At 43.8% G+C, this 26052-nt stretch overlaps 1 protein-coding gene across 1 annotated transcript in view; it reads right to left on the bottom strand.

Moving 5' to 3' along the window:
* The window catches only part of LOC134945685 (uncharacterized), a 73267-nt gene that overhangs the window by 34764 nt on the left and 12451 nt on the right, over positions 1-26052 (bottom strand). The window contains exons 2-5 of the mRNA XM_063935126.1: positions 21213-21266; positions 13532-13609; positions 4474-4538; positions 3394-3619 (exon numbers count right to left, since the gene is read on the bottom strand). Coding sequence (XP_063791196.1) covers positions 3394-3619; positions 4474-4538; positions 13532-13609; positions 21213-21266 — 423 coding nt within the window. The remainder of the gene's footprint in view (positions 1-3393; positions 3620-4473; positions 4539-13531; positions 13610-21212; positions 21267-26052) is intronic.

Below are 26052 nucleotides of genomic sequence, written 5' to 3'. Positions count from 1 at the left end.
GCAAATAGACTGAATCCGCTGATCCCGAACATTGATCCATCAAGATCAAGTGGGTTTCACTATCAGTCGCCAAGCCCCTGACAATACCAGGAGAGTCTTCTCCCTTCTGGAGGCTCGCTCCACATCGCGGGAGCCCTTATTATTGCTCTCCCTTGACGCGGAGAAAGCTTTTGACAGGATCCATTGGTTATACATGACAGAAGTACTTGCCAGGTTTGGGTTCACGGGACAATTTTTACAGAATGTCCAACGCCTATATACACACCCCTCAGCGCGCGTTTTTAGTAATGGGTTTTTATCCGATTCTTTCCCCATTACCAATGGCACTCGTCAGGGATGTCCACTCTCACCATTAATTTTCATTTTAGCAATAGAACCTCTGGAAGAGAAAATCAGGGCGTCTACCCTAGTTAGCGGAGTCTACATAGGTCCCACGCAGCATAAGATTTGCCTGTTTGCAGATGACGTCCTGTTGTTTGTAACTAAGCCTGAATCCTCTCTCCCAGCTATCCATGATATTTTACAGGACTACTCTAAAATCTCCTACTATAAAATGAATACGGCTAAAACTGAGGCATTGGCATTTGACATTGAGCCGATCCCACTCCAATCCCTACAATCTACATATCCATACGCCTGGCAGGACACTTCCCTCCAATACCTTGGGATCAAGATCCCTTCCAGTTCTCACTCCACGGTGGATTGTAACTACCTTCCTCTCTTGGGCCACTTCAAAACTCTCACTAAACAGTGGACGAATTATGAAATTTCTTGGTTAGGGCGACTCTCATCAATTAAAATGATGCTTCTCCCTAAAATTCTCTACCTGTTTAGAGCCATACCTTACTTAGTCCCGCTTGCTCTCCTTAACAAATTCTATTCTGTCATGTCTACTTTTATTTGGAAGGGTAAAAAACCCAGGATAGCTAGAACCCGCTTGTTTAGATCCAAGGGTAGCGGGGGTCTCGCATTCCCTAACCTTGAACTTTACCAGCATGCATGTCTCCTTGATCAGTTGAAGGACTGGCTCCGGACTGAGTCCGTAAAACCCTGGGTAGATATTGAAAGACATATGTGCACTAAATTTCCTCTTCCAGATTTAATCTGGGTCAAACCTTTACATAGACCCGCCTCCACCAAATTTATGAGGAGTATAACAAACTCTCTTAAGGTCTGGGACAAATTGGTCACCAATCTGGGAGATTGCCCGCTGCCCTCCACGCACCTATCCATCTTAGCGATTTCCAAACTGCTCCCAGACCTTTCTTTGCGGAACTGGCGGGAGCTTGGAGTTCAGCTGGTCAAGGACTTGTATGATGAATCAGGGCTTAAAACCTTCCAACAGCTACAAACCCAACATTTGATACCGTCAAAGGACTTTTATAAATATCTACGTATTCGACACTGGATTAGGGCGAATATGCCTGATCCTCTCTCCTCCCCTACTACCCCTCCATATATCTTGAGTAACTTTTCCTCCATACATCACAAAGGTGGTATATCTCAGTGGTATGTTACGCTTCTCTCTCCGCTCAATGATGTGAAATTACATATTCAAACACGGTGGGAATCAGAATTTAATATTCTCCTGACAGATCAGGAATGGGAAAATATTTTTATTAATATTTTTAAAATGTCTCGGTGCATCAATCACACTGAAATGATGTTCAAATTAATCCATGGCCTCTATCACACACCGGATAAACTCCATAGGATCTGGCCAGATTCCTCAAAATTTTGTTGGAGGCAATGTGGATTGGAAGGTACTTTATTACATACATTTTGGACATGTCCAGTTATTAGGCCATTGTGGACGGAGGTTTTTGGACTAATTGAAAAGGTCACAAAGGTGACCCTCCCCCACAGTCCTGAGATTGTTTTTTTGCATTGCTTTCCTCCCTATGTACCCTCTGAATACTCTTATGTTATAGGCCATATTCTCATAGCCACCAGGGCCGCAATCGCTCAATATTGGAAAAGAACAGATCCCCCACGCTTATCCAAAATTATAACGTCAATACAGCGCAATTTCGAAATGGAAACTATGAGCATTAAATATTCCTTAGCCCCCCAATCCCCTCTATTGAAATGGTTACCGTGGTTTGATTACTATTCCTCCTGCACCACCTCCCGGAATGCCCTGCCTGGTAATGTGTGAATGTATAGCTTCCTTTTATATATGTCTGCATACTGCTTAGTTAAAAATGTACAGAAGTATGCGCAGGTTCTCTACAGTTTCCCTGAAAGACTGATGGTCAGCATCTCCTCTATCCTATGTTCCACTCTTTCTCTATTCCCTCTCTTTCTTATCTCCCCTATTTTCTCTTTATTTCTAACTTTCAAATCCTTTAGTATTATTACTTTACCACCATGTATTATGGTTTACAGACATGCTGTTAATGTGTTATTGGCTTTTTTGTTTCCATAACGTTGTGTATGCTCTGTATTGAAAATCTTCTCTAATAAAATTTCTTCAGATAAAAAAAACAAACAAAACAAAACTGTGATATTGATGTTGGAATGTGATGAGCAATAACATCAGAAAATGGCCTCAGCACAGGGGTGAGAAAACCATCAGCACGGAAAGCTTACATGCCAATAATGTCACTATAATGGTGGAACAGTAGCATGCTGATGAAACTAATGCTCATTTCTAGCACCTCTGGCCAGTGGAAGTGACATAATAATTCTTTCATAATAGATACTGGGGCAATCCAACTGGAATTTTTGCATTTGCCCGGTGGCCACATGCACAGGGCCCATCCGCATCTACTGACAGGCAGAGGCGTTTGTGGGGTGGGAGGGGTCGGCAACAGTTAGTTTCCAAGCCGAAGCGTTGCGGGGTGGTTGCGGTAGGGAAACACGTGTGGCGGCTTCTGAATGGGGGGGCATGGCGTGGGTGTGATTGGGGTAGCTGCATGACATCACATGCAGTCACTCGAATCATAAAAATGGTGGCGGGCCTGCGCCGGCAGGAGGCCCACCACCATTGTTTTTTATTGGAGTGGCTGCATGTGATGTCATGCAGCTACCCCAATCACGCCCACGCCACGCCCCCCGTTCAGAAGCCGCCACAATTTCGGCATACAAGTTCGAAAAGAAGTGCGACCGCATTTTCATCCTGGCCGCAGAGGGGGTGGGGGGAACAGCGGTTAACATGATGGACGGCATTGCCCTGCGATGGGCGGCCCCTAGCATACGATCAAAAGGATTGCAAATTCTGCTAAAAAGCTGCATCTGCAATCCTTACTGACTGAGCTCCGATAAGTGTTACATTGCTGGCACTGAGCTAATCCCTGATAAGTAAAATACATTTTGCCTAACCCCAGTTGTCACATTTGCCATACACTAAAATATACAATATATACTCCAGATCATGAAAAGGATAATTACCGTAAAAGGAAGATAACAACTTCACATCTTCAAGCAATTTGGGATTCCAGGCGGCATTTTCAAAACAAAAAATGACACAGGAGCAGCTAGACAATTTATTTTTATAGTTGATGTCTCCGTGTATTTCAAATTTGCAGGTTTCCTCGACCTTTCTAAACTTGCTGAAAATGTTTGATTTTAGCAAGTCTTCAATCCATTCACATTTCTGTGTGGTCTGCGAGACAACCTGTAATAAGCATAACAAGATTCTAAGGTGGATATATAAGATCTTGGTTGCGGGATAGAAAACAGAGAGTTGTAGTAAATGGAGCGCAGTCACAGGAGGGAAATGTTACCAGTGGAGTACCCCAGGGATCTATACAGACAGCATTAGTGACCTATATATACTACATACAGCATTAGTGACCACTATATACTACAGACAGCAATAGTGACATACAGTATATATACCACGGACAGCATTAGTGACCTATATATACTACAGACAGCAATAGTGACCTATATATATGATGGACAGCATTAGTGACTTATATACTGTATACTACCGACAGCATCAGTAACCTATATGTACTACAGACAGCAATAGTGACCTATATATATGATGGACAGCATTAGTGACTTATATACTGTATACTACCGACAGCATCAGTAACCTATATATACTACAGACAGCATTAGTGAGTGCCATACATTACAGGCAGCATTAATGAGCGCCATATATTACACACCGCATCTGTGACCTATATATACTACAGACAGCATTAGTGACTGCCATATACTACAATTCTTGTTAGAGGCCGCGGGGCAGCGGCGGGCAGTGTATCATGAGTCAGTATGACTCATTATGCTACCTGCTAGTGATGAGGGCCCCTTCGTTACGGTGGGCCTTGGTGCAATGAACTGCCTGCACCGCCACAAGTTCTGCCACTGCTACTACCTATATATGTACAGTATATATATATATATATATATATATATATTCAGAGAGAGAGAGACAGAGGAAGAGATGACACTGCCCATGTTCACTATATAGAACACAGGAGATTGTGTGCATTCTGAGCACTGTGACTAGTGACTTACACAAAATTGTACATATTGTCCATACCAAAGCCAATTTTCCACCCACGTCTTACAGTTCCAGTTGTCTGTAAATATACAAAATGAAAACAAAAGATATACTGTAACTTACAAAGTGAGGATGAGCAGTCACCAATATAACAAGAGGTAACTGGTAGGTTAATTGACAAAAAATAGGAATTTAGTACTTACCGATAATTCCTTTTCTTGTAGTCCGTAGTGGATACTAGGGTTCTGTACTTTAGTACCATGGGGTATAGATCGGGTCCACTGGAGCCTGACACTTTAAAACCTTTAGTGTGTGTATGTGTGTGCTGGCTCCTCCCCTCTATGCCCCTCCTACCAGACTTAGTCTAGGAAAACTGCCCGAGGAGATGGACAAACCACCAGAGAAGAAACAAATACAACAACATTGAGGCAACAAGCCAACACACAACCAGAACTAAAAGGAGGGCGCTAACCAGATCAGAGGATAGCAACACCAACCTAACCAGGATAGCACAGCTATCCCAACAACATAATGGGACCGCAACGACGGGCCAACAAAACACTTATACAGGTAAGCAGGAATCGAAGCACTGAGGTGGGTTCCCAGTATCCACTATGGACTACGAGAAAAGGAATTACCGGTAGGTATCAAATTCCTATTTTCTCTAACGTCCTAGTGGATACTGGAGCTCTGTACTTTAGCACCATGGGGAAGTCCCAAAGCTCCTGAACGGGTGGAAGAGTGCTGAGATTCCTGTAAAACCGCCTGACCAAACTGAAGGTCATCCTTGGCCAAGGTGTCGAACCAATAGATTTTCACAAAAGTGTTTGAACCAGACTAAGTAGCAGCTCAGCACAACTGTAAGGTCAAGACACCCTGGGCAGCTGCCCAGGAAGAGCTCACTGACCTTGTTGAGTGGGCCTGAATAGACGTCAGCAAAGGCAGTGCAACCAAAGTATAGGCCTGTTGAATGGTCAACCTGAGCCAACAAGCAATTAATTGCTTAGAAGCCATACGACCAATCTTGGTGGCATCATAAAGGACAAACAGCAAATCAGATTTCCGATGATGAGCTGTCCTCTTGACATAAATCTTCAGAGCCCTCATCGCATCCAAAGACTCTTGCCACGTGGAAGCATCAGACAACACCAAAACCACAATGGGTTAATTGACATGAAAAGCTGAAACCACTTTTGGGAAAAACTGAGTTCGGGTCCTGAGTTCCACCCTGTCTTCATAAAAAATAAAATAAGGGCTCTTTTACTGTCTTCCAGGTGAGAAATATTAACTCCACCCTATGTAAGGGTTTAAACCAGTCCGACTGAAGAAAGGACAGAACCACATTGAGATCCTACGGAGCGATGGGAGTGCCGAAGGGCAGTTGCATATGAAGAACTCCTATTAGGAAAGTTTGTACTTCCGGCAACATGGCAAGTTGTTTCTGGAAGAAAATAGAGAGCGCCAAAATCTGGACTTTGATGGAGCCTAAATGTAAGCCCATATCTACTCCCGATTATAGGAAAAGTAGAAAACGACCAATTCTAAATTCCACGGGAGACACATTTCTACTTTCACACCAGGAAACATGCTTTTCCAGATACGATGATAATGTTTTGACGTAACCATCTTCCCGGCCTGGACCATGGTGGAAATAACCTGGGAGGGAAGACCTTTTCTCACTAGAATCTCCCTCTCAACTTCCAAGCCGTCAAACGTATGTTATGCACACCAGTGCCTGCAGGAATGTACTGGTGTCTGAACTGTTATGCACACCAGTGCCTACAGGAATGCACTGGTGTCTGAACTGTTATGCACACCAGTGCCTGCAGGAATGTACTGGTGTCTGAACGGATAGGGATGCAAAACAAATGAACTCACAAACAGACTGGGGAATATGACATTACGTACACAGAAGGTGATAGGGTAACAAAATAAACACAAAGTGAACAGAGAAGCCCAGAGGCTAAGAAACAGGGTGTCTCCCTAGTATTAGGAATGCTCAGATGGAAAAATCAAGATGTTGTGTTTTAATACGTAGAGAACCCGAAATGCTGTTGCTAAGGGCAACAGCAAAACCCTACAGGGTTACCAACGGGTGTGGCAGTAAACTCCTTGGTCAGAGATGGAATGATAGACACAAGGAGAGTCTCCACAATCCTAATCCTCACTTGCAGTGCACAGGTTCAGCTTACTGCCACTAAACTGACACCTGAACACCTTGCACAGTGAGAAAGGATTTAGGCAGGCAAGTCTGAGAATACAGCCGCAAACTTGCTAAGTTCACAGAGTAGCAAAAGAACCCCAGCAAGTTAAACGACTGACTCCAGTCTTACTGCTAGGTCTGGATTGGCAGAGTGTAGTACCAAATCCCCAGGCCTATTTGCAGTAAGCAACAACAAATACAAAGCTACAAAGTACTGGCTAACTTTAAGGAACTAACTAACCAACAAAGATTCAGCAGCATCTGCTTAACCTGAGAAGAGGGTTTATAAAGCAGGTGCTGTCCACACCCCACTCAGACCTCACAGACTGTGAGGACAAAAACCAGCACCGGATCCCCTGCCGTGCACAGAGCCTGTAACCACTGCACAGCAAAAGACCTGAACCGGAGTATCAGCTGCGCTCAGGTTACTCCGCTAGCACTTGTCTCCCGGTTGCCATGACGACGTGGCAGCACAGGGCTGGAGACCCTAACAGTACCCCCCCTCTGACGAGGGGTCAAAGAACCCCTACCACCGGGTTTATCGGGGAACTGCGAGAAGAAAGAGCGTATCAGTCAGGGGGCATGAAGATCACAACTGCGCACCCACGACTGCTCCTCCGGGCCATACCCCTTCCAGTGCACCAAAAATGACAGCCGACCCCGAACCATCTTGGAGTCAAGAATCCTTTCAACAACAAACTCCCTCTGGCCATGTATCAGAAGAGGGGAAGGTCTTCCACTGGAAGAAGGATTACTAATCGCCCGTTTTAAAAGGGAACAATGAAATGTTTTATTGATACCCAAAGAACGGGACAGATCTAACTGAAATGCCACCGGATTGATAACCTTGGTGATCTAATAAGGGCTGATGAACCGGGGGCCTAACTTATGAGATGGCTGTCTCAACTTCAAATTCTTGGTAGACAACCAGACGAAGTCTCCTAATTTGAAGCTGCAGGGTCTTTTCCGCTTATCAAAAACCCTTTTGGTCACTAATGACACAGACACAAGGGCTTTCTTCACTTTCCTCCAAATACCTCTAAGGACCGAAACCACAGAGGAACCACCAGGCGTGGAGTCCAGGGGGTCAAAAGAATTGGCCTTAGGATGATGCCCATACACACAAAGGAAGGGAGAGAACCCTGTAGCAGAGTGAGCCGCGTTGTTATAGGCAAACTCCGCCATGGACAGATGAGCAACCCAGTCAGTCTGACACTTGGAGACATAACACCTGAGGAACTGCTCCAAGGACTGGTTCACCCTTTCAGTCTGCCCATTAGACTGCGGATCGTAGCCTGACGACAAGCTGACAGAAATCTGGAAATCGGAACAAAATGTCCTCCAGAATTTGGCCACAAACTGGGATCCGCGGTCAGAGACCACATCAAGTGGCAACCCATGGAGACGCACAACATGCAGCATAAATAATTCAGACAGGCGTCTGGCCGATGGCAGCCCAACCAGTGGAACGAAGTGCGCCATCTTCGAAAACCTGTCAACGACAACCCAGATGGCTGTCATCCCCGAGGATTTGGGAAAGTCCACCACAAAATCCATTGAAATGTGGGTCCATGGCTTAGATGGAATAGAGAGTGGATGTAATGGGCCAACAGGAACCCCTCTACGAGTCTTATTTCGGGCACAGGTGTCACATGCCCGAACCCACTGATCCACATCCTTAGCCACCGAGGGCCACCACACCGCCCTAGATAGCAACTCCCGAGTTCTGGCAATACCCGGGTGACCTGCCGACTTCTTGGCATGGAATTCCAGGAACACTCGCTGTCTTAACCTAGGAGGCACAAACAAAAGACCTACCGGAAGGTCTGGAGGAGCCTGCTCCTGTGCTCTAAGGACTAATGACAAGAGGTCCTGGGTAATGCCCACTTTAATACATGATGGGGACACAATGGGCAACGGCTCCTCGGTGGTCTCCTGGATTGGAGCAAAACTCTGCGAGAGCGCATCAGCCTTGATGTTTTTTGACCCAGGGCGATATGTTTTCAAAAAATTAAAGCGAGCAAAAAACAAAGCCCATCGTGCCTGCCATTGAGACGCTTCGCTGACTCTAAATATGCCAGATTCTTATGGTCGGTGAGAATTGAGACCACAGACTTAGCCCCCTCAAGCCAGTGTCTCCACTCCTCGAGTGCATCCTTAATAGCCAACAATTCCCGGTTACCCACGTCATAATTCATCTCGGCAGGCGAAAATTTACGGGAAAAGTAAGCACAGGGATGAAGGCGATTATCAGACACTCCCATCTGAGAGAGCACTGCCCCAATACCCATCTCAGAGGCATCCACCTCCACCACAAAAGGACGCTCTGGATCTGGGTGTCGCAGCACCTTGGCCGAGACAAATGCCCTTTTGAGACGGGCAAAAGCCGCTTTAGCCTCACAAGACCAGTGAGCAACATCCGCCCCTTTCTTAGTGAGTGCCACTATAGACGAAAATCCAGCGATAAATCGTCTACAAAAATTCGCAAAGCTCAGGAAACGCTGAAGCGCCTTCAAACTAGTGGGCTGCACCCAATCCAGGACTGCCTGTGCCTTGGAACCCTCCATTTGGAAACCTTCTGGGGAGATAATATATCCTAGAAATGCGATTTGCTGAACTTCAAATTCGCACTTCTCCAGCTTCGCCCCAAGCCGGTGGTCTCTGAGTTTCTGGAGGACTAAGCGTACATGCTTCCGATGTTCCTCCAGGGAATGGGAGAAGATTAGGATGTCATCTAAGTATACAACTAAGAATCTATCCAAATATTCCCTGAGTACATCGTTCATGAAATCCTGGAAGACTGCCGAGGCATTACAGAGCCCAAAAGGCATCACCAAATATTCATAATGCCCTGAGTGGGTATTAAAGGCAGTCTTTCATTCATCCCCCTCTCTTATTCGGATTAGATTGGACGCCCCGCGTAGGTCAATCTTAGAAAAAATGGTGGCAGTACGAAGCTGGTCAAACAAGACCGAAACGTGAGGCAGTGGGTATGAGTTTTTAATTGTGATACGGTTCAATTCCCTGAAGTCGATGCAGGGACGCAACGAACCGTCCTTTTTACCCACGAAGAAGAACCCCGACCCAACTGGAGACTGTGAAGGTCTGATAAATCCCTTAGCCAAGTTCTCCTGAATGTACTCTGCCATAGCCTGAGTTTCAGGACGTGACAGGGAGTACAACCTGCTCTTGGGAAGCTTAGCATTCAGCAACAAATCAATGGCACAGTCATAGGGGCGATGGGGAGGTAGTACCTCTGCAACTTTTTTGGAGAACACGTCCGCAAAATCTGCATAACACCCTGGCAATCCTGGTAAACTTAGCTGCGAGAGCCTGACTGGAAGGCTCAAGCAACTCCTGAAACAATCAGTACCCCAACTAAGAGAATCTCCCCAGAGACCCAGTCAAATTGAGGATTGTGGGCCCTTAACCAGGGTAACCCCAACACCAATGGGGCAAAAGTACAGACAGTCACATAAAAGGACAATTTTTCAGAGTGTGTGGCTCCAATAAACAAAGAAATCTGGCTAGTGCAAGAGGTAATTTTACCTTGGGATAATGGTTCCCCGTTTAACCCACAAATCTCAATTTCCAATGCCAAGGGTACTAAGGGAACAGAGTGTTTCAGGGCGAATTGGCGGTCCATAAAAACCCCGTCGGCCCCACTGTCCACAAAGGCCTCAGTCTTGACAGTTTGACCGAGGATCTTCAAGGTCACCGGAATGATAAAAGTCTTCTTGTGAAATTCTGACTTCTGGCCTGACAGGATATTTCCCATCACCCTCAGGCCCTGAAGTTCTCCGGCTTTTCTGGGCATGATACTACCACATGACCTTTATTCCCACAGTACAAACACAACCCCTGCTGTCTCCTCCGCGTCTTCTCACGCGAGGAGAGGCGGGTAGCCCCAATCTGCATAGGCTCCTCGGAAAATTCCTCAGAGTCTGAGGTTCTTTTGGGAAAGAAGGAAACCTCGGTCTCCCTTTCAAGCCTACGCTCTCTCAGCCATCTATCCACCCCGGATGGATAACTGCATGAGCTGATCCAAGCTATCAGGCAAGGGATATTGTACCAGTTGGTCTTTTATCTGGTTAGAAAGACCTCTTCGGTACTGGTGTCTCAGGGCTGGGTCATTCCACTGGGTATCATGGGCCAACCTCCGAAACTCCGTACAGTAAACCTCAACTGGCCTTCGCCCTTGCTTAAGGGTCGAAATCTGAGTCTCGGCTGAGGCCGTCTTGTCAGGGTCATCATACAACATGCCCAGTGCCGTGAAAAAAGCATCAACACTTTTAAGCGACGGACAGTCAGGCTGCAACCCATATGCCCAGACCTGTGGGTCTCCTTGTAGCAAGGAAATCACTATGCCCACCCGCTGAATCTCCGACCCAGAAGACTGAGGCCTAAGCCGGAAGTATAGCTTGCAGCTCTCCTTGAAACAAAAGAACTGCGAGCGATCTCCAGAAAAACGATCTGGGAGATTTACTTTCGGCTCCTTAACCCCTGAAGGTGCTGCTGCTGCGGGAGCTCCGCCAGCGGCCTGGGAGGTGTGCATTTTAATGGACAAATCATTAAATTGTCGAGTCAGGACCTGCACCTGATCGACCACCTGTTGCAACGTATTGTGAGGGGTATGCTCCATATTCCCACAAAATTTCAACAGGAGTATTAGGCTGCTGAATATGTTATGCACACCAGTGCCTGCAGGAATGTACTGGTGTCTGAACTGTTATGCACACCAGTGCCTGCAGGAATGTACTGGTGTCTGAACTGTTATGCACACCAGTGCCTGCAGGAATGTACTGGTGTCTGAACGGATAGGGATGCAAAACAAATGAACTCACAGACAGACTGGGGAATATGACATTACGTACACAGAAGGTGATAGGATAACAAAATAAACACAAAGTGAACAGAGAAGCCCAGAGGCTAAGAAACTGGGTGTCTCCCTAGTATTAGGAATGCTCAGATGGAAAAAGCAAGATGTTGTGTTTTAATACGTAGAGAACCCGAAATGCTGTTGCTAAGGGCAACAGCAAAACCCTAAAGGGTTACCAACGGGTGTGGCAGTAAACTCCTTGGTCAGAGATGGAATGATAGACACAAGGAGAGTCTCCACAATCCTAATCCTCACTTGCAGTGCACAGGTTCAGCTTACTGCCACTAAACTGACACCTGAACACCTTGCACAGTGAGAAAGGATTTAGGCAGGCAAGTCTGAGAATACAGCCGCAAACTTGCTAAGTTCACATAGTAGCGAAAGAACCCCAGCAAGTTAAACGACTGACTCCAGTCTTACTGCTAGGTCTGGATTGGCAGAGTGTAGTACCAAATCCCCAGGCCAATTTGCAGTAAGCAACAACAAATACAAAGCTACACAGTACTGGCTAACTTTAAGGAACTAACTAACCAACAAAGATTCAGCAGCATCTGCTTAACCTGAGAAGAGGGTTTATAAAGCAGGTGCTGTCCACGCCCCACTCAGACCTCACAGACTGTGAGCACAAAAACCAGCAGCGGATCCCCTGCCGTGCACAGAGCCTGTAACCACTGCACAGCAAAAGACCCGAACCGGAGTATCAGCTGCGCTCAGGTTACTCCGCTAGCACTTGTCTCCCGGTTGCAATGACGACGTGGCAGCACAGGGCAGGAGACCCTAACAACGTAGCTGCTGTAAGTCCGGATAGACAAACAGACCTTGTTGAAGAAGATCCTCTTGGAGCGGTAGAGGCTAGGGATCCTCCAGAGCCATGGTTAGGATGTCTGAGTACCACGCCCATCGAGGCCAATCTGGGGCAATTAGAATTGCTTGAATGCTTTCCCTTCTCAGTCTTTTTAGAACCCTTGGGATTAGCGGTAGAGGAGGGAACAGGTACACAAACTGGTATGTCCATGGCGTTGTCAGTGCGTCCACTGCTACAGCCTGCGGATCCCTCGTTCTGGAACTGTAACGGCATAGCTTCTTGTTGAGACGAGAAGCCATCAGATCTATCTGCGGACAGCCCCACCGGTGAATTAACTGTTGAAACACCAGGGGATGTAGGCCCCATTCCCCCCGGTTGGAGGTCGTGTCTGCTGAGGAAGTGCGCTTCCCAGTTGTCCACTCCTGGAATCAATGCTGAGATGGCCTTTGCGTTGGCCTCTGCCCAGACGAGAATTCTTGACACCTCTCGCATCCCCGCTTTGCTTTTTGTTCCCCCTTGTCGGTTTATGTAAGCCACCGCCGTGGCTTTGTCTGATTGATCCTGGATCACCTGATCCATCAGGAGATGGGAAGCTTGCAGAAGAGCATTGTAAATTGTCCTGAGTTCCAGGATGTTTATCGGCAATGCAGATTCCTGAACTGACCATATCCCCTGGACCTGGGCCCCCTGGACCTGGGCCCCTTGGGTCACAGCTCCCCAACCCTGGAGGCTGGCATCTGTCATCAGTAGATGGTTGCCAAACAGGGCTACCTGAAAATAACAAACTAAAATAAAAAAGAAAGGAAACTCTCTGGAGCTCTAGAGAAATGCACCTGGCTCCTTAGGCACATCTTTCTAAACTGAGTCTGGTAGGAGGGGCATAGAGGGGAGGAGCCAGCACACACTAAAGGTTTTAAAGTGCCAGGCTCCAGTGGACCTGATCTATACCCCATGGTACTAAAGAAATGAACCCTAGTGTGTATGTGTACATGTGGTAGGCAGTAGGGTGTAAGCTCTACTCGGCAGGGACAGATGTGAATGAGTGAAATACTCTCTGTAAAGCGCTGCGGAATAGGTGTGCGCTATATAAATAACATAGTAAATGTAAAATGAAGGTGGTTTTTATGCCCTGGCAATGAGTGGTGATGCGTTCGGGTTGCAGAGTAAATCCATCTGACATCTTACCTGATGGAACTGGTGACATGTCTGACACATAGTCCTCAGGCGCAGTCTCAGGATCAGGGTCTGATCTCTTCTCTTCATCTTCAATGGTAAAAGAAAATAATTAAATCTGGAGCATTGTTGGAGTCAAATATCAATTCACACCAAAAGCTTCCACTATCGCCATCGTCTCAACCCTGGTAAATGATGAACGGAAGGAATTGAAGCCATGTAACCGGTGCTGATGTTGTTCAGCACAAGTAAATGTGCTCCATCCATTGGGGGTTTGAGAGATCAGGGGCCTGTGACCCGGTATTTTGCAGCTACCCACATTTAATGAATACTGTATGTTACTACTACCTGCAGATAGGGGATAGAAAATAGGCTCAGACTGTGCAACCATGGATTGTATATTTACAGACAGTTAAAATCCAGCTGATATCTTTCTTAAGGTTTCACCGGACTTCCCTAACATCATCATATACAAGAACGATTTAAAACAAAGGTTTATAGGCATAAAACAAATAAAATTATAGATGCGTTCCACCTCCGTGGAACGCACCACGTGTTTCCGCTTCCGCCCTTTATGTGTGTAATCTTGGCGGGGAGAGTTGTGGCGGCTAGTTCCGGCGTAGCGTTCATGCGTTCCACGCTGTACGGAGTGTGTCCGTGCTTCCGCTTCCGGTTTTCAGTATGACTGTACAAGCTGGCTGTACGAAGCGCAACCGCATTTCCGCTTCCGGTTCTTAGTCTTCAGTGACCGCATCCAAGGTTCCGTCTATGCTAACTTAGTACACTTCCTGGTTTATATACAAAAGAGTATGGAACGCATGCATCCTGAATGCGTGTCACACATAATAAACTGCACTGTTGCTGATAGACCATTTTTGGTAAAAAACAAACACCATAGGAATACATATAAGGCTTTTTACAAAGAGATGAATATTCAGTACAGGAACCTATCTACTTAGATGTCTAGAATAAATTTGGAGCAATAATTATATGTGGGACCCAACTCTTAAAATATTTATTTTATCCTGATATTTAAAGGAACCATTTTAATTCGAAATCTAAATTTAGTCCTTTTGGTGACAAGGTGGACATATCGTAAATCCACTTCATTTCTATTTTTGCAAGGCTTTCTTCTGTGTTTTTATTACGCCAATGACTTTGGACTACTTTAATACCTACAACTGTTTTCAGAGCATTGCAGTTATTATTATGTGTATTTTTGAAGTGATTTGAAACTGAATGGTTTTCATAACCTTTCTTAATATTACGTGTGTGTTCGGCCCATCGTTCTTTTAGGGGTCGAGATGTGCGACCAATATATTGTAGTCCACAGTTGCATTCTATTAAATAAATGCAGTTCTTAGTATTGCACGTTATAAAATCAGTAATCTTATATACTACCCCTGTAGTGTTGGATTTAAATTCCTCCATTTTACTAGGCTGTGGACTGTGATTCCTACACATTAAACACAGCCCACACCTATGGAACCCCTTAGTTTTTATTCTACATGATTTTTTCGGGGGGATTGCACTTTTTACCAATTTTTGTTTCAAGTTAGGTGCTCTTTTATACACAAATTTAGGATTCTGAGGTAGAATTTTCTCTAGAGCGGGATCCCTTGTTAGTAAGTGCCAATGCTTCTTAACAATACGTTCCACTTCTTTATATTGACCATTGTATGAGGTAATGAAGGGTAAAAAACATTCTTCCTCCTTCTTCCTTATTTTTGGTTGTAGAAGATCTTGTCTGTTTGTACTTTGAACTTCAGAGATACATTCCTCTACTTTATCCCCATTGTATCCTTTACATATAAATTTCTCTTTCATATTAACTGATTGGTTTCTAAAAACTGTGACGTCTGTGCAGTTTCTCCGAATTCTTTTTATTTGCCCTTTAGGTACATTTCGCAGCCAGTTTGGATGGTGATTGCTTTTGACTGATATATACGAGTTACTATCTGTGGGTTTGAAGAAAGACTTGGTTTTTAGAATATTGTCCTCTATATATAGAGTGAGGTCTAAAAAATTCACTTCTACTTTACTTGTATTAAAAACGAGGGATATGTTAAAATCATTATGATTAAGAGATTCACAAAACAGATTAAGAGATTTTTCTTCTCCTTCCCATATAAAAACAATGTCATCAATAAAACGATACCACAACTTAATATTTGCTAAAAATGGGTTACTTTCTGGCCAGATGTACTTATTTTCCCAATGACTCATGAACAAGTTTGCGTATGCCGGGGCAAAGCGTGTCCCCATTGCGGTCCCCATTTTTTGTAAATAAAATTTACCATTGTACCAAAAAAAGTTATTATTTAGAATAAAACTAATGCTTTCTAAGATAAAAGGAATCTTTTCTGTCCCTAAAGTGCTATTTTGTAGATGATGGTGCACCGCATCTATTCCTTTTTCATGATTAATTATAGTGTAGAGACTACTGACATCCGCAGTTCCCATAATAAAATTTTGTTCCCATTTAAAATCTTCCAATTTCTGTAAAATGTCCATGGTATCTTTAATGTACGATTTTACTTTTAAAACTTCTGGTTGGAGGTGATGGTCAATAAAATGGGAAAGGTTAGAAGTTACTGAATTTGTGCCCGCAACTATTGGCCTTCCTGGGGGTTCAGATAAATTTTTATGAATTTTTGGCAGTACGTAAAAAACAGGAAGGGTGGGATTCTTGATGTTTATATATTGCTCCTCTTTTTCTTTAATGATTCCTTCATTTTTATATCTGTTTACCATAGCCTTTAGTTCACGTTCTATACGATCATTGGGATTTCCGCGTAGGATTACATAAGTTAATCTGTCATCTAGTTGTCTTCTGATCTCCGCTTCATATTTCATTGTATCCATAATTACTACTCCTCCACCCTTATCCGAAGGTTTAATGACAATCTCCTTGTTGTTACTTAATGTTTTAATGGCTTCTCTTTCCTTTTTTGTCATATTTGATTCCTTCTTCCAATGGGGTTGTAGTTCTTCTAGGTCCGTTGTTACCGCTTTGCCAAAACTTTCCACAAAACAACCTCGTGTGAATGTAGGATTAAATGTTGACTTAGGTTTGAAGGGGTTCCTATCATTAGTGGTTTCCCCTGGTTGGCTCAGAAAATATTTTTTCAGGGACACCTTCCTAATAAATTTTTGGACATCAAGATAGGTCTCAAACTTATTAAATTTATTGTCTGGAGCGAACTTGAGACCTTTTTCTAAAACTTTGGTTTCATCTGCTGTTAACTCATGTTGACTCAAATTAAAAATCTTTGTTGATCCAGATTCAGCATGTATGTTGGGGCTAACTTCCGGTTGGGTTGGTTTCTTAGAATGTCCTTTACCTCTCTTGCCCCTTTTCTTTTTTTCTCGTCTAAAGACTAGAATCTTCTGTTGTTCCTCCTGCTCGGTCCTAAAAAAGCCTCATCATTGAAAGCTCTGTACCTATTCTCATTTTGTCTTAGTTGAGGTTGATAGTCTCTTCTATTCGCATGCCATTCATCTTTAACAAAATAATTCCTATTGTAGTGTGGTCTATCAAATCTGTCACCTCCGTCTGGTTTCTTCCAGTATCTGTAGTTCCTCCTATTAAATTGTTCCCGTCTGTAGTTGTTTCTTGATTCTTGATGGATAGGGGATCTTCTATTCTCTAGTTCTCTAGAATTGTGTCTCCTTCTTGGATTTCTACTAATTGTTGGACTACATGATGACCTAAGTTCACAGTCACAGGGGGTTTCTTCTCTAATTTCTTTTGTTCCTTTGTCCTTCTTTTGTTCTCTCTTCTTGTATTCTTCTGATTTTTCTTCCTGGTCCCTTATATATTTTCTCTTTTTCCTCAAAATCACTTCTTTTTCCTTCCTAATAATTCTACTTTCCATTTTATGTTCTCTCTCTATGTATTCTTCCAAATCCCTAAATGCCCTTAGGTCTGTGGTCAGACTCTCTATTTGTTTTTCTATTAAAACGAGGTCTTTCTTTCTTTCTTGTACTATTAATTCCATAAGGGATATTGAACAATTTTCAGTAATGTTATTCCACTTCTTATAGAAATCCTCACTCTCATTATCAGAGGAGGGACTTTTTTCTATTCTTAGTCCCCGTGGGATAAGTTTCTCAGCGATATATTTTTCTAATGTTATAGTTTCCCACCAGACTTTACTTTCTCTAAATAAAACATATTCTAATTTTTTCATTGTAATATCCATTTCTTTTATATCAACTACTGTTTCTTTATCATTTTTGTCTTCTCCTATTCTAGTATCAAATACTGAATCTAAAAGTAATCTTCTTTGATCTCTGTACCCCAGCATGGTGCAGCTAGTAAGAAATGAGTGAAAAATGTGGCAAGTAACAATATACAAATTTTCAAACCAGCGCTCCAACACAGAAGTGCCGCTACTTTTGCGTAAGTGGTCACTCCCACTTTAGACAGTCTAGAATACAGTTACAATTTGCAAAAGTGCGCACCCTCTGAGGTATAAAATAGTCCACAGTCTAAATATCCAGTTAATATCCAATTAGTTTCTGGTGAATGTTCTGTAATTCTTTCACTTTTTCCTTAGGAGTCACACGGACAACCTCTTCATCCCTCCAAAATAAATCAGGAAAAAGGAATATAGTGAAGTACAGTTTTTTTATTTTTATATATAGCAGCTAAGATAAATTCATAAAATAAACTCCACCACCATTAGTGGGGTAGTTCTGCATACCAAAATGAGTGGGGCGACCAGTGAAGGCTACCCTAAAGCGCTTAAGAGTACACAGGTACCTCCCGGGAAATCAGCACCGTATTCCCTCTGGCTTCAGGCTTCCTGGATGCTTCCACAGATTCCTTGGTTGCTGCAGTCTGTCCCCCAACATCAACGCGTTTCTGCTCACACGGGAGCCTTTCTCAAGGTGTGTAGTGGAGTGGGATGGCTGGGCTTTTTAAACCCAATGTTCTGATGTGATAGGCTCAGACTGTGCAACCATGGATTGTATATTTACAGACAGTTAAAATCCAGCTGATATCTTTCTTAAGGTTTCACCGGACTTCCCTAACATCATCATATACAAGAACGATTTAAAACAAAGGTTTATAGGCATAAAACAAATAAAATTATAGATGCGTTCCACCTCCGTGGAACGCACCACGTGTTTCCGCTTCCGCCCTTTATGTGTGTAATCTTGGCGGGGAGAGTTGTGGCGGCTAGTTCCGGCGTAGCGTTCATGCGTTCCACGCTGTACGGAGTGTGTCCGTGCTTCCGCTTCCGGTTTTCAGTATGACTGTACAAGCTGGCTGTACGAAGCGCAACCGCATTTCCGCTTCCGGTTCTTAGTCTTCAGTGACCGCATCCAAGGTTCCGTCTATGCTAACTTGCATGCGTTCCATACTCTTTTGTATATAAACCAGGAAGTGTACTAAGTTAGCATAGACGGAACCTTGGATGCGGTCACTGAAGACTAAGAACCGGAAGCGGAAATGCGGTTGCGCTTCGTACAGCCAGCTTGTACAGTCATACTGAAAACCGGAAGCGGAAGCACGGACACACTCCGTACAGCGTGGAACGCATGAACGCTACGCCGGAACTAGCCGCCACAACTCTCCCCGCCAAGATTACACACATAAAGGGCGGAAGCGGAAACACGTGGTGCGTTCCACGGAGGTGGAACGCATCTATAATTTTATTTGTTTTATGCCTATAAACCTTTGTTTTAAATCGTTCTTGTATATGATGATGTTAGGGAAGTCCGGTGAAACCTTAAGAAAGATATCAGCTGGATTTTAACTGTCTGCAAATATACAATCCATGGTTGCACAGTCTGAGCCTATCACATCAGAACATTGGGTTTAAAAAGCCCAGCCATCCCACTCCACTACACACCTTGAGAAAGGCTCCCGTGTGAGCAGAAACGCGTTGGTGTTGGGGGACAGACTGCAGCAACCAAGGAATCTGTGGAAGCATCCAGGAAGCCTGAAGCCAGAGGGAATACGGTGCTGATTTCCCGGGAGGTACCTGTGTACTCTTAAGCGCTTTAGGGTAGCCTTCACTGGTCGCCCCACTCATTTTGGTACGCAGAACTACCCCACTAATGGTGGTGGAGTTTATTTTATGAATTTATCTTAGCTGCTATATATAAAAATAAAAAAACTGTACTTCACTATATTCCTTTTTCCTGATTTATTTTGGAGGGATGAAGAGGTTGTCCGTGTGACTCCTAAGGAAAAAGTGAAAGAATTACAGAACATTCACCAGAAACTAATTGGATATTAACTGGATATTTAGACTGTGGACTATTTTATACCTCAGAGGGTGCGCACTTTTGCAAATTGTAACTGTATTATAGACTGTCTAAAGTGGGAGTGACCACTTACGCAAAAGTAGCGGCACTTCTGTGTTGGAGCGCTGGTTTGAAAATTTGTATATTGTTATAGGGGATAGAAAATAGTCTTACGCTTTGTGTATTTCTGGCCCACTCTTTAGATGTCGTCAGAGAACTCAGGTCTGAGCCCCATTACGGACCCCAAAGAAAGTGCCATCAATATGGTGGTGTAAGCCATCGTTCTCAGTGCAGGGTGGGTGGAATAGGGCCATCCTTTTGTATGAGCTCAATGGGCAGTTGCCCAAGGTCCCCAGGAGTATAAGTGCCATAGGCTGATAGCTGAGGGTCCCCTTTTTTCCATGGGTACCAGATTTGTGGAAATCGGCACTGGGCAACCGGAGATATCCAACTTCAAAGCAGTGGTCCCCATCCCCATGCAAGTTTGCACAGACTCCTCTGGCGAATACTTTGAAAAACTTTAATGTTCACTTTGTTTGTAAATATATTGTTTTTTAGCATCCAGAAACTTATTGCACATCCCTCATATACTGCATAGACACAAATATAGGTGAAATGGGTGCACAGTAGAAGACCCACTGGACGTGCACCCCGCCAAGGGGTGTAAGTGGAACTCCGTCAGCTGTGGATGCAGTACTCGATCAGTGCTGAGCTTGCAAATATAGATTTTAAGTACATAAGATGTCTTTAAGATTTATATTAAAAGAGTTGATGGACTGCACAATGATTGGCCGTGGACCTTACTTATCGGAAGCACTTGGTGGGAAGGAATCCCTACAGATTTGAGTGGTAGTGGAGGGATTTATGGAGTCTTATTCAATCACTGTTTATTTCAAATCATCCAAATGTCCTGGTTTCTTTACCTTGTAGTAATACTGGCCAGGGTTCTATCTACCATAGTCCCCTATCCAGGTGCCACTGTCAAGGTTGTTAATCACGTTGGACCCCAAAGGTCATGTGGTCATGTGGCCGTTGGGGAGTAATGCTGCTTTTTACCACCCCTCATTCAGGTATAACACTGTACAACTTGGACACAGTTCTCACTGTCGCTAATAGAGGATCTTACATTTTATTTTCTTGTAATCTATTCATTGTGCAGAGTTTACTCTATATGGGAACTACAGTACGGGCCAGGCTGTTTTGCAGATGTTAAAATCTCCAGCCACATGATGTTAAAGTTCTGCCATTGACCCTTCTGCAAGTGGCATCCAGACTGGATTTATACATCTGCCTTATACATCTTTATACTCTAAAAATAAAGGTGGAAGAATGACTATAGCAAATTAATTTGGAATCGGTCGGGATATAAGAAAAGCTGAATGAGCATATGGTACAGTTCTGAAAGTATCGCTCATCTCTACTGATGTCTTACCTGATATTTTTGTAGGCGTTTGAATGTTCGCAGACTCTTCCTCCAGTTCAGCATCTATTAAAATAAATAAAAATAAAGACAAAATATAATAGACTCATTATGAATCATGGATACAATCTGCCAAAGTACACGTTGTTCTTGAGGTGTCCATTATATTTGAGAAATGGAAAAAAAAATACACCCTGAATCAATACATTACAGTGAAAGAGAAATGTGAAAAAGTCAAAAATGAATATTTAAAAATGTAAACATATTTCTAGTAACTCAAAATAAATGTCCCTGTCATTATCATTGGACCCTCCCATCCATTATTCTGTAAGTAGGAATTATTCTGTTGGTACTGTAAGTTGATTCTTCTTCATGGAGAAAAGCCAGAGGTGCAGAGGACAATGGGGTCTATTTATTAAAATTATTTTTACTAAACATTATTTTAGGATCACCTGAATGTAATAAAGAGCATTTGGAGCAGCTTTCATGAAAAACTGCTCCAAGTCCTTTAATTCACTTTTTTTTAGTAACCCAGATCGCGTTCCCCATACTTATAATGGGAAATGTGATGTGACCAGATTTACTAAAAAGAAAAATGTGAAAAAAATACCGCAGTGTGCCCTGTGATAATAATGCCAGCTCAGGCTGGCGAGCTCACAGGGCAGCACTGCGAAAAGCACCATTTTGCCCAGCTTTCTCTGCCCCTGCTCATATGCTATTAGTCCGGTGAGTGCCGCCTACTGCACACTGTAACTATATATATATATATATATATATATATATATATAATAGGACATAAAGCAAGCGGCACTCTAAGTCTGATGAAAAGTCAAATATATTTCACACACATAGTGATCCAACGTTTCGGGGACCAAGCGCCCCTTTGTCAAGGTGAACAAATATATATACTGCTCAAAAAAATAAAGGGAACACTAAAATAACACATCCTAGATCTGAATGAATGAAATGTTCTTATTAAATACTTTGTTCTTTACATAGTTGAATGTGCTGACAACAAAATCACACAAAATTATTAATGGAAATCAAATGGAGGCACGTGGAGGCCACACACACTACTGAGCCTCATTTTGACTTGTTTTAAGGACATTACATCACAGTTGGATCAGCATGTAGTGCGTTTTTCCACTTTCATTTTGAGTGTGACTCCAAATCCAGACCTCCATGGGTTAATAAATTTGATTTCCATTGATAATTTTTGTGTGATTTTGTTGGCAGCACATTCAACTATGTAAAGAACAAAGTATTTAATAAGAATATTTCATTCATTCAGATCTAGGATGTGTTATTTTAGTGTTCCCTTTATTTTTCTGAGCAGTGTATATATATATATATATATATATAATAGAAATCCAAAGGTCTTAGTTACATATATCTGCAGAAATATGGCAAAGCCACCAGGCCTCGACAAGGCTCCTCTGATGCCGGTGGTCCCTAATACTATATCTGAGCCTGGGGTGCAGAACCCCACAAACCGGCACAGGCCAGCCACCCCCGGGCAGTACACATGTAAGAGGGTAAAGTGTTAGTATGTGTTAATAAAAAGAAATCAAAATCTATATAGAAAAAGTGATAAACTAATGACGGTGTAATATAGGAGGAGCCTTGTCGAGGCCTGGTGGCTTTGCCATATTTCTGCAAAAATATGGCAAAGCCACCAGGCCTCAACAAGGCTTTGTTCATCTATTCACATTGCGTTAGAAGGACGAGAATCTGATCAGCCAGTGGTGTGACGCTCTAGACAACATGAATATTTTCTGGTATCTCTCCAGTAAAAAAACTATTGATTATATGCCTCCATTAATAAGAGGAGGTGACCGTGTGGGCAAATGATTAACTTTGGAAACCCAATGGAGTCTACGCCTAGATACAATCTACCCTAAAGGACTTAATGAGAAGATCTTGTGGAACTCTTTTTAATGATTTTGCTTGAAAGTAGCAGTCTTCTTCCCATGTTCCATTCATTTATTATTATTATTATTATTATTATTATTATTAGTAGTAGTAGTAGTAGTAGTAGTATTTTCTTTTTCTTCACTTTTTATTTCATTGTTTCAATTACACAGTATCTGTTTTCTCCAGTATTGGACCATTATTTAGCCTAGGTCTGATTCCTTGATTATTCTGCTTTAATAGTTTTTATTAGTTGGTAATGGGTATGTTTTGTTAGTCTTTTATTTAATTTGTCTTTTGATGCTGTTGTGGTTTATTTATTTCCTTTCCCCTATTCATTCTTTTATAACATGGAAAGTAGGTTATGAATTAATTTATATTTATTTTAGTTTGTGATGTCTTGCATTGGTGGATGAATCCCCTACCTTAGAGCAACAAATAACTGTAACTTCTTACATTAATCAACTAATATACAGTATATTCAGGCTCTGAATTGCTGAAGCGTCACTGTTCATTTCAAATTGCAGGATCCCAGCCATTCCCCAGACAGGATACATGTTATCACTATCCTCACAAGATATCTACTTCAAAGGGCTCTGAAACTGAGATTTTTCACACCTACACAATAGGAATTTGATTCTAACACCTTTCCACAAGCCTGCTCTGTCCTGGAATAATTTGACTAAATCAGCAACAGAAAGAGCAAAGTTATTTTATTTATCACTTGTTTCAAATATACCCATTGGATTAAAGAGCAGCAATAGGTTATAGCAACAACGATTATATCGATTACAATCCAAGATGGCGCCGCAGATGGCTGCCTCGGAGCTATGCAGTTCATCCAAAATACTTGTTTCCCCTTGTTTTCCCCCACCCTTGTCTACTCCACCGGTGACCAAATACAGCAGGGAAGCTCTCCTAAGTTGCAGTGTTCCCGCGGTGCTTACCCCATGTTCGGGTCCTTCGGTGGGCAGATCAGTGGCTCTTGCAGCCCTCGCTGCCCTGTGTGGCAGGGATGCAGATGTCCTGGATGCCGAAGTGGTGACCGAGCGGCCGAGGCCCCCCGCAACCCATGCAGCGTCTGGTGGGTGGATCGGCGGCTCCGGAAAGAGAATGAAAGAAGCTCTCATGTCAGCCCTAGTAGAAGGACCTGGCTCAGAGGAGAGGCTGTCACGCAGGTGCCCTAGTGAGGTGGCGGTGGCACAGGTCTGCACTTCCCACGATCCTGTTCTCAAACATGCGCTCACTGGCAAACAAGTTTGATGAAGGGTCAGGCATTACAAGGTCGTCCATCCTCTGCTTTACGGAGACATGGCTGGATGACCATATTGCGGACAACCCAATGTCTCTGCCGGGCTTCGGTCAATTCAGGGCCGATTGATCCAAGGTTCCCTCAGGAAAAACGAAGGGTGGTGGCATCTGCTTCTACATCAATGACAGATGGTGCACCAATGTCAGGATTCTAGGGAAATCATGCAGCCCTCACCTAAAGATGCTAAGTATCAACTGCAACCACTTCTATTCTCCCCGGGAATTTACCTCAAATGTCCTTGTGAGAGTGTACATCCCCCCTCGCATGCACAAACGAAGCCCAGCACCACCTGGCCGTATGCATATCCGACATAGAACACCCAGACTCTCTGCTTATAGTGCTGGATGACTTCAACAGAACTAATCTGAGCAAGGAGCTACCTAAGTGCAAACAAGTCACGTGTCCCACTAGGAAAGGGCACACCCTTCACCACTGCTACACTACCCTCAAGTCTGCCTTCTGGTCTATCCCGCATGCTGACTGGGCCTATCTGACCACTGCCTCACCCACCTACTCCCTATCTATACACATAAGCTGAGAGCAGTTAAGCCTGTCATCAAGACTGTTAAGAAATGGACCAAAGAGGCTAAGAGAAGCTCCAGGCCTGCTTCGACTGCATGGAATGGGGGGTCTTCGAAGACTCGGCAACCGACCTGAACGACCTGACAGACACTGTCTCATCCTACATCAGCTACTGTGAAGACATGTTTGTACCTACCAAGACTTACCGCATTTACAACAACAACAAGCCCTGGTTCAGCGCACAGCCCAGGTAACTTCGTTGGGCCAAAGGGGAGCCCTTTAGCAGTGGTGACAGAGCACTATACAACCGAACTAGGAACTCTCTGACTAAAGAAATCAGGCTAGCAAAAAAGTGATTCTCGGACAAGCTGACAAACGATCTCTACATCAATGACCCCGTATCTGTATGGAAAGGAATGCAATCCATAACCAACTACAAGAAAACATTGAACTCCAACACCAAGCAACTGTTATGATTCCAGCACTCCTGACCAGAGGAGATCTTATGACAATGACCAGAGCTCTGGAATGGAATGCTGGTAACGGGAGCAGGAAAGACTAGTTGCCCCTGGCGCCCTAACTCTATTGTCTCACCCGTGCTATCGGAAATCCCTTGCGAGACTATGGTTTCTTGAGCCCTTGGCAGCCACGTTTGAAGGGCGGATTATGTCTGCCCAACTCCGGTGCCCCCCGGTCTTAATGAGAGACAAAGGGAAATCCGAGGCAGGATGATAACAAGAGGACCTCTGACTGACAACAGGCCAGGGGCAACAAGCTAACTAGCAAAGACCTGAAGTATGTGCGGAAAAACCGCCAGGGAAAAGGACAACCAAAAATCCACTTGTCCAATACTCCTACCCAGCACCGCCGGATACCAGAGTGGACCTGTGGAAGCGGAACCCTCCGCAAAATGCTCCAAAACACAAATAATAAATGGTAAAGCGGCCAAGCCGCAACACACGGCAAAGCCGCGACTCACAAACACCACTGGATGTTAAACGGTGATCAGTCAGGACTCCAGGAACAAGATGACAATTTCCGAGTACAGGACTACTGGAGACTGGAACGACCGGATGCAGCAAGACTGGAAACAGACTCTCAGCAAAC

Source organism: Pseudophryne corroboree, chromosome 7 (assembly GCF_028390025.1).
Source record: "Pseudophryne corroboree isolate aPseCor3 chromosome 7, aPseCor3.hap2, whole genome shotgun sequence".
In the NCBI taxonomy this organism is placed as follows: domain Eukaryota; kingdom Metazoa; phylum Chordata; class Amphibia; order Anura; family Myobatrachidae; genus Pseudophryne; species Pseudophryne corroboree.
This window is presented reverse-complemented; position numbering and strand designations above follow the sequence as displayed.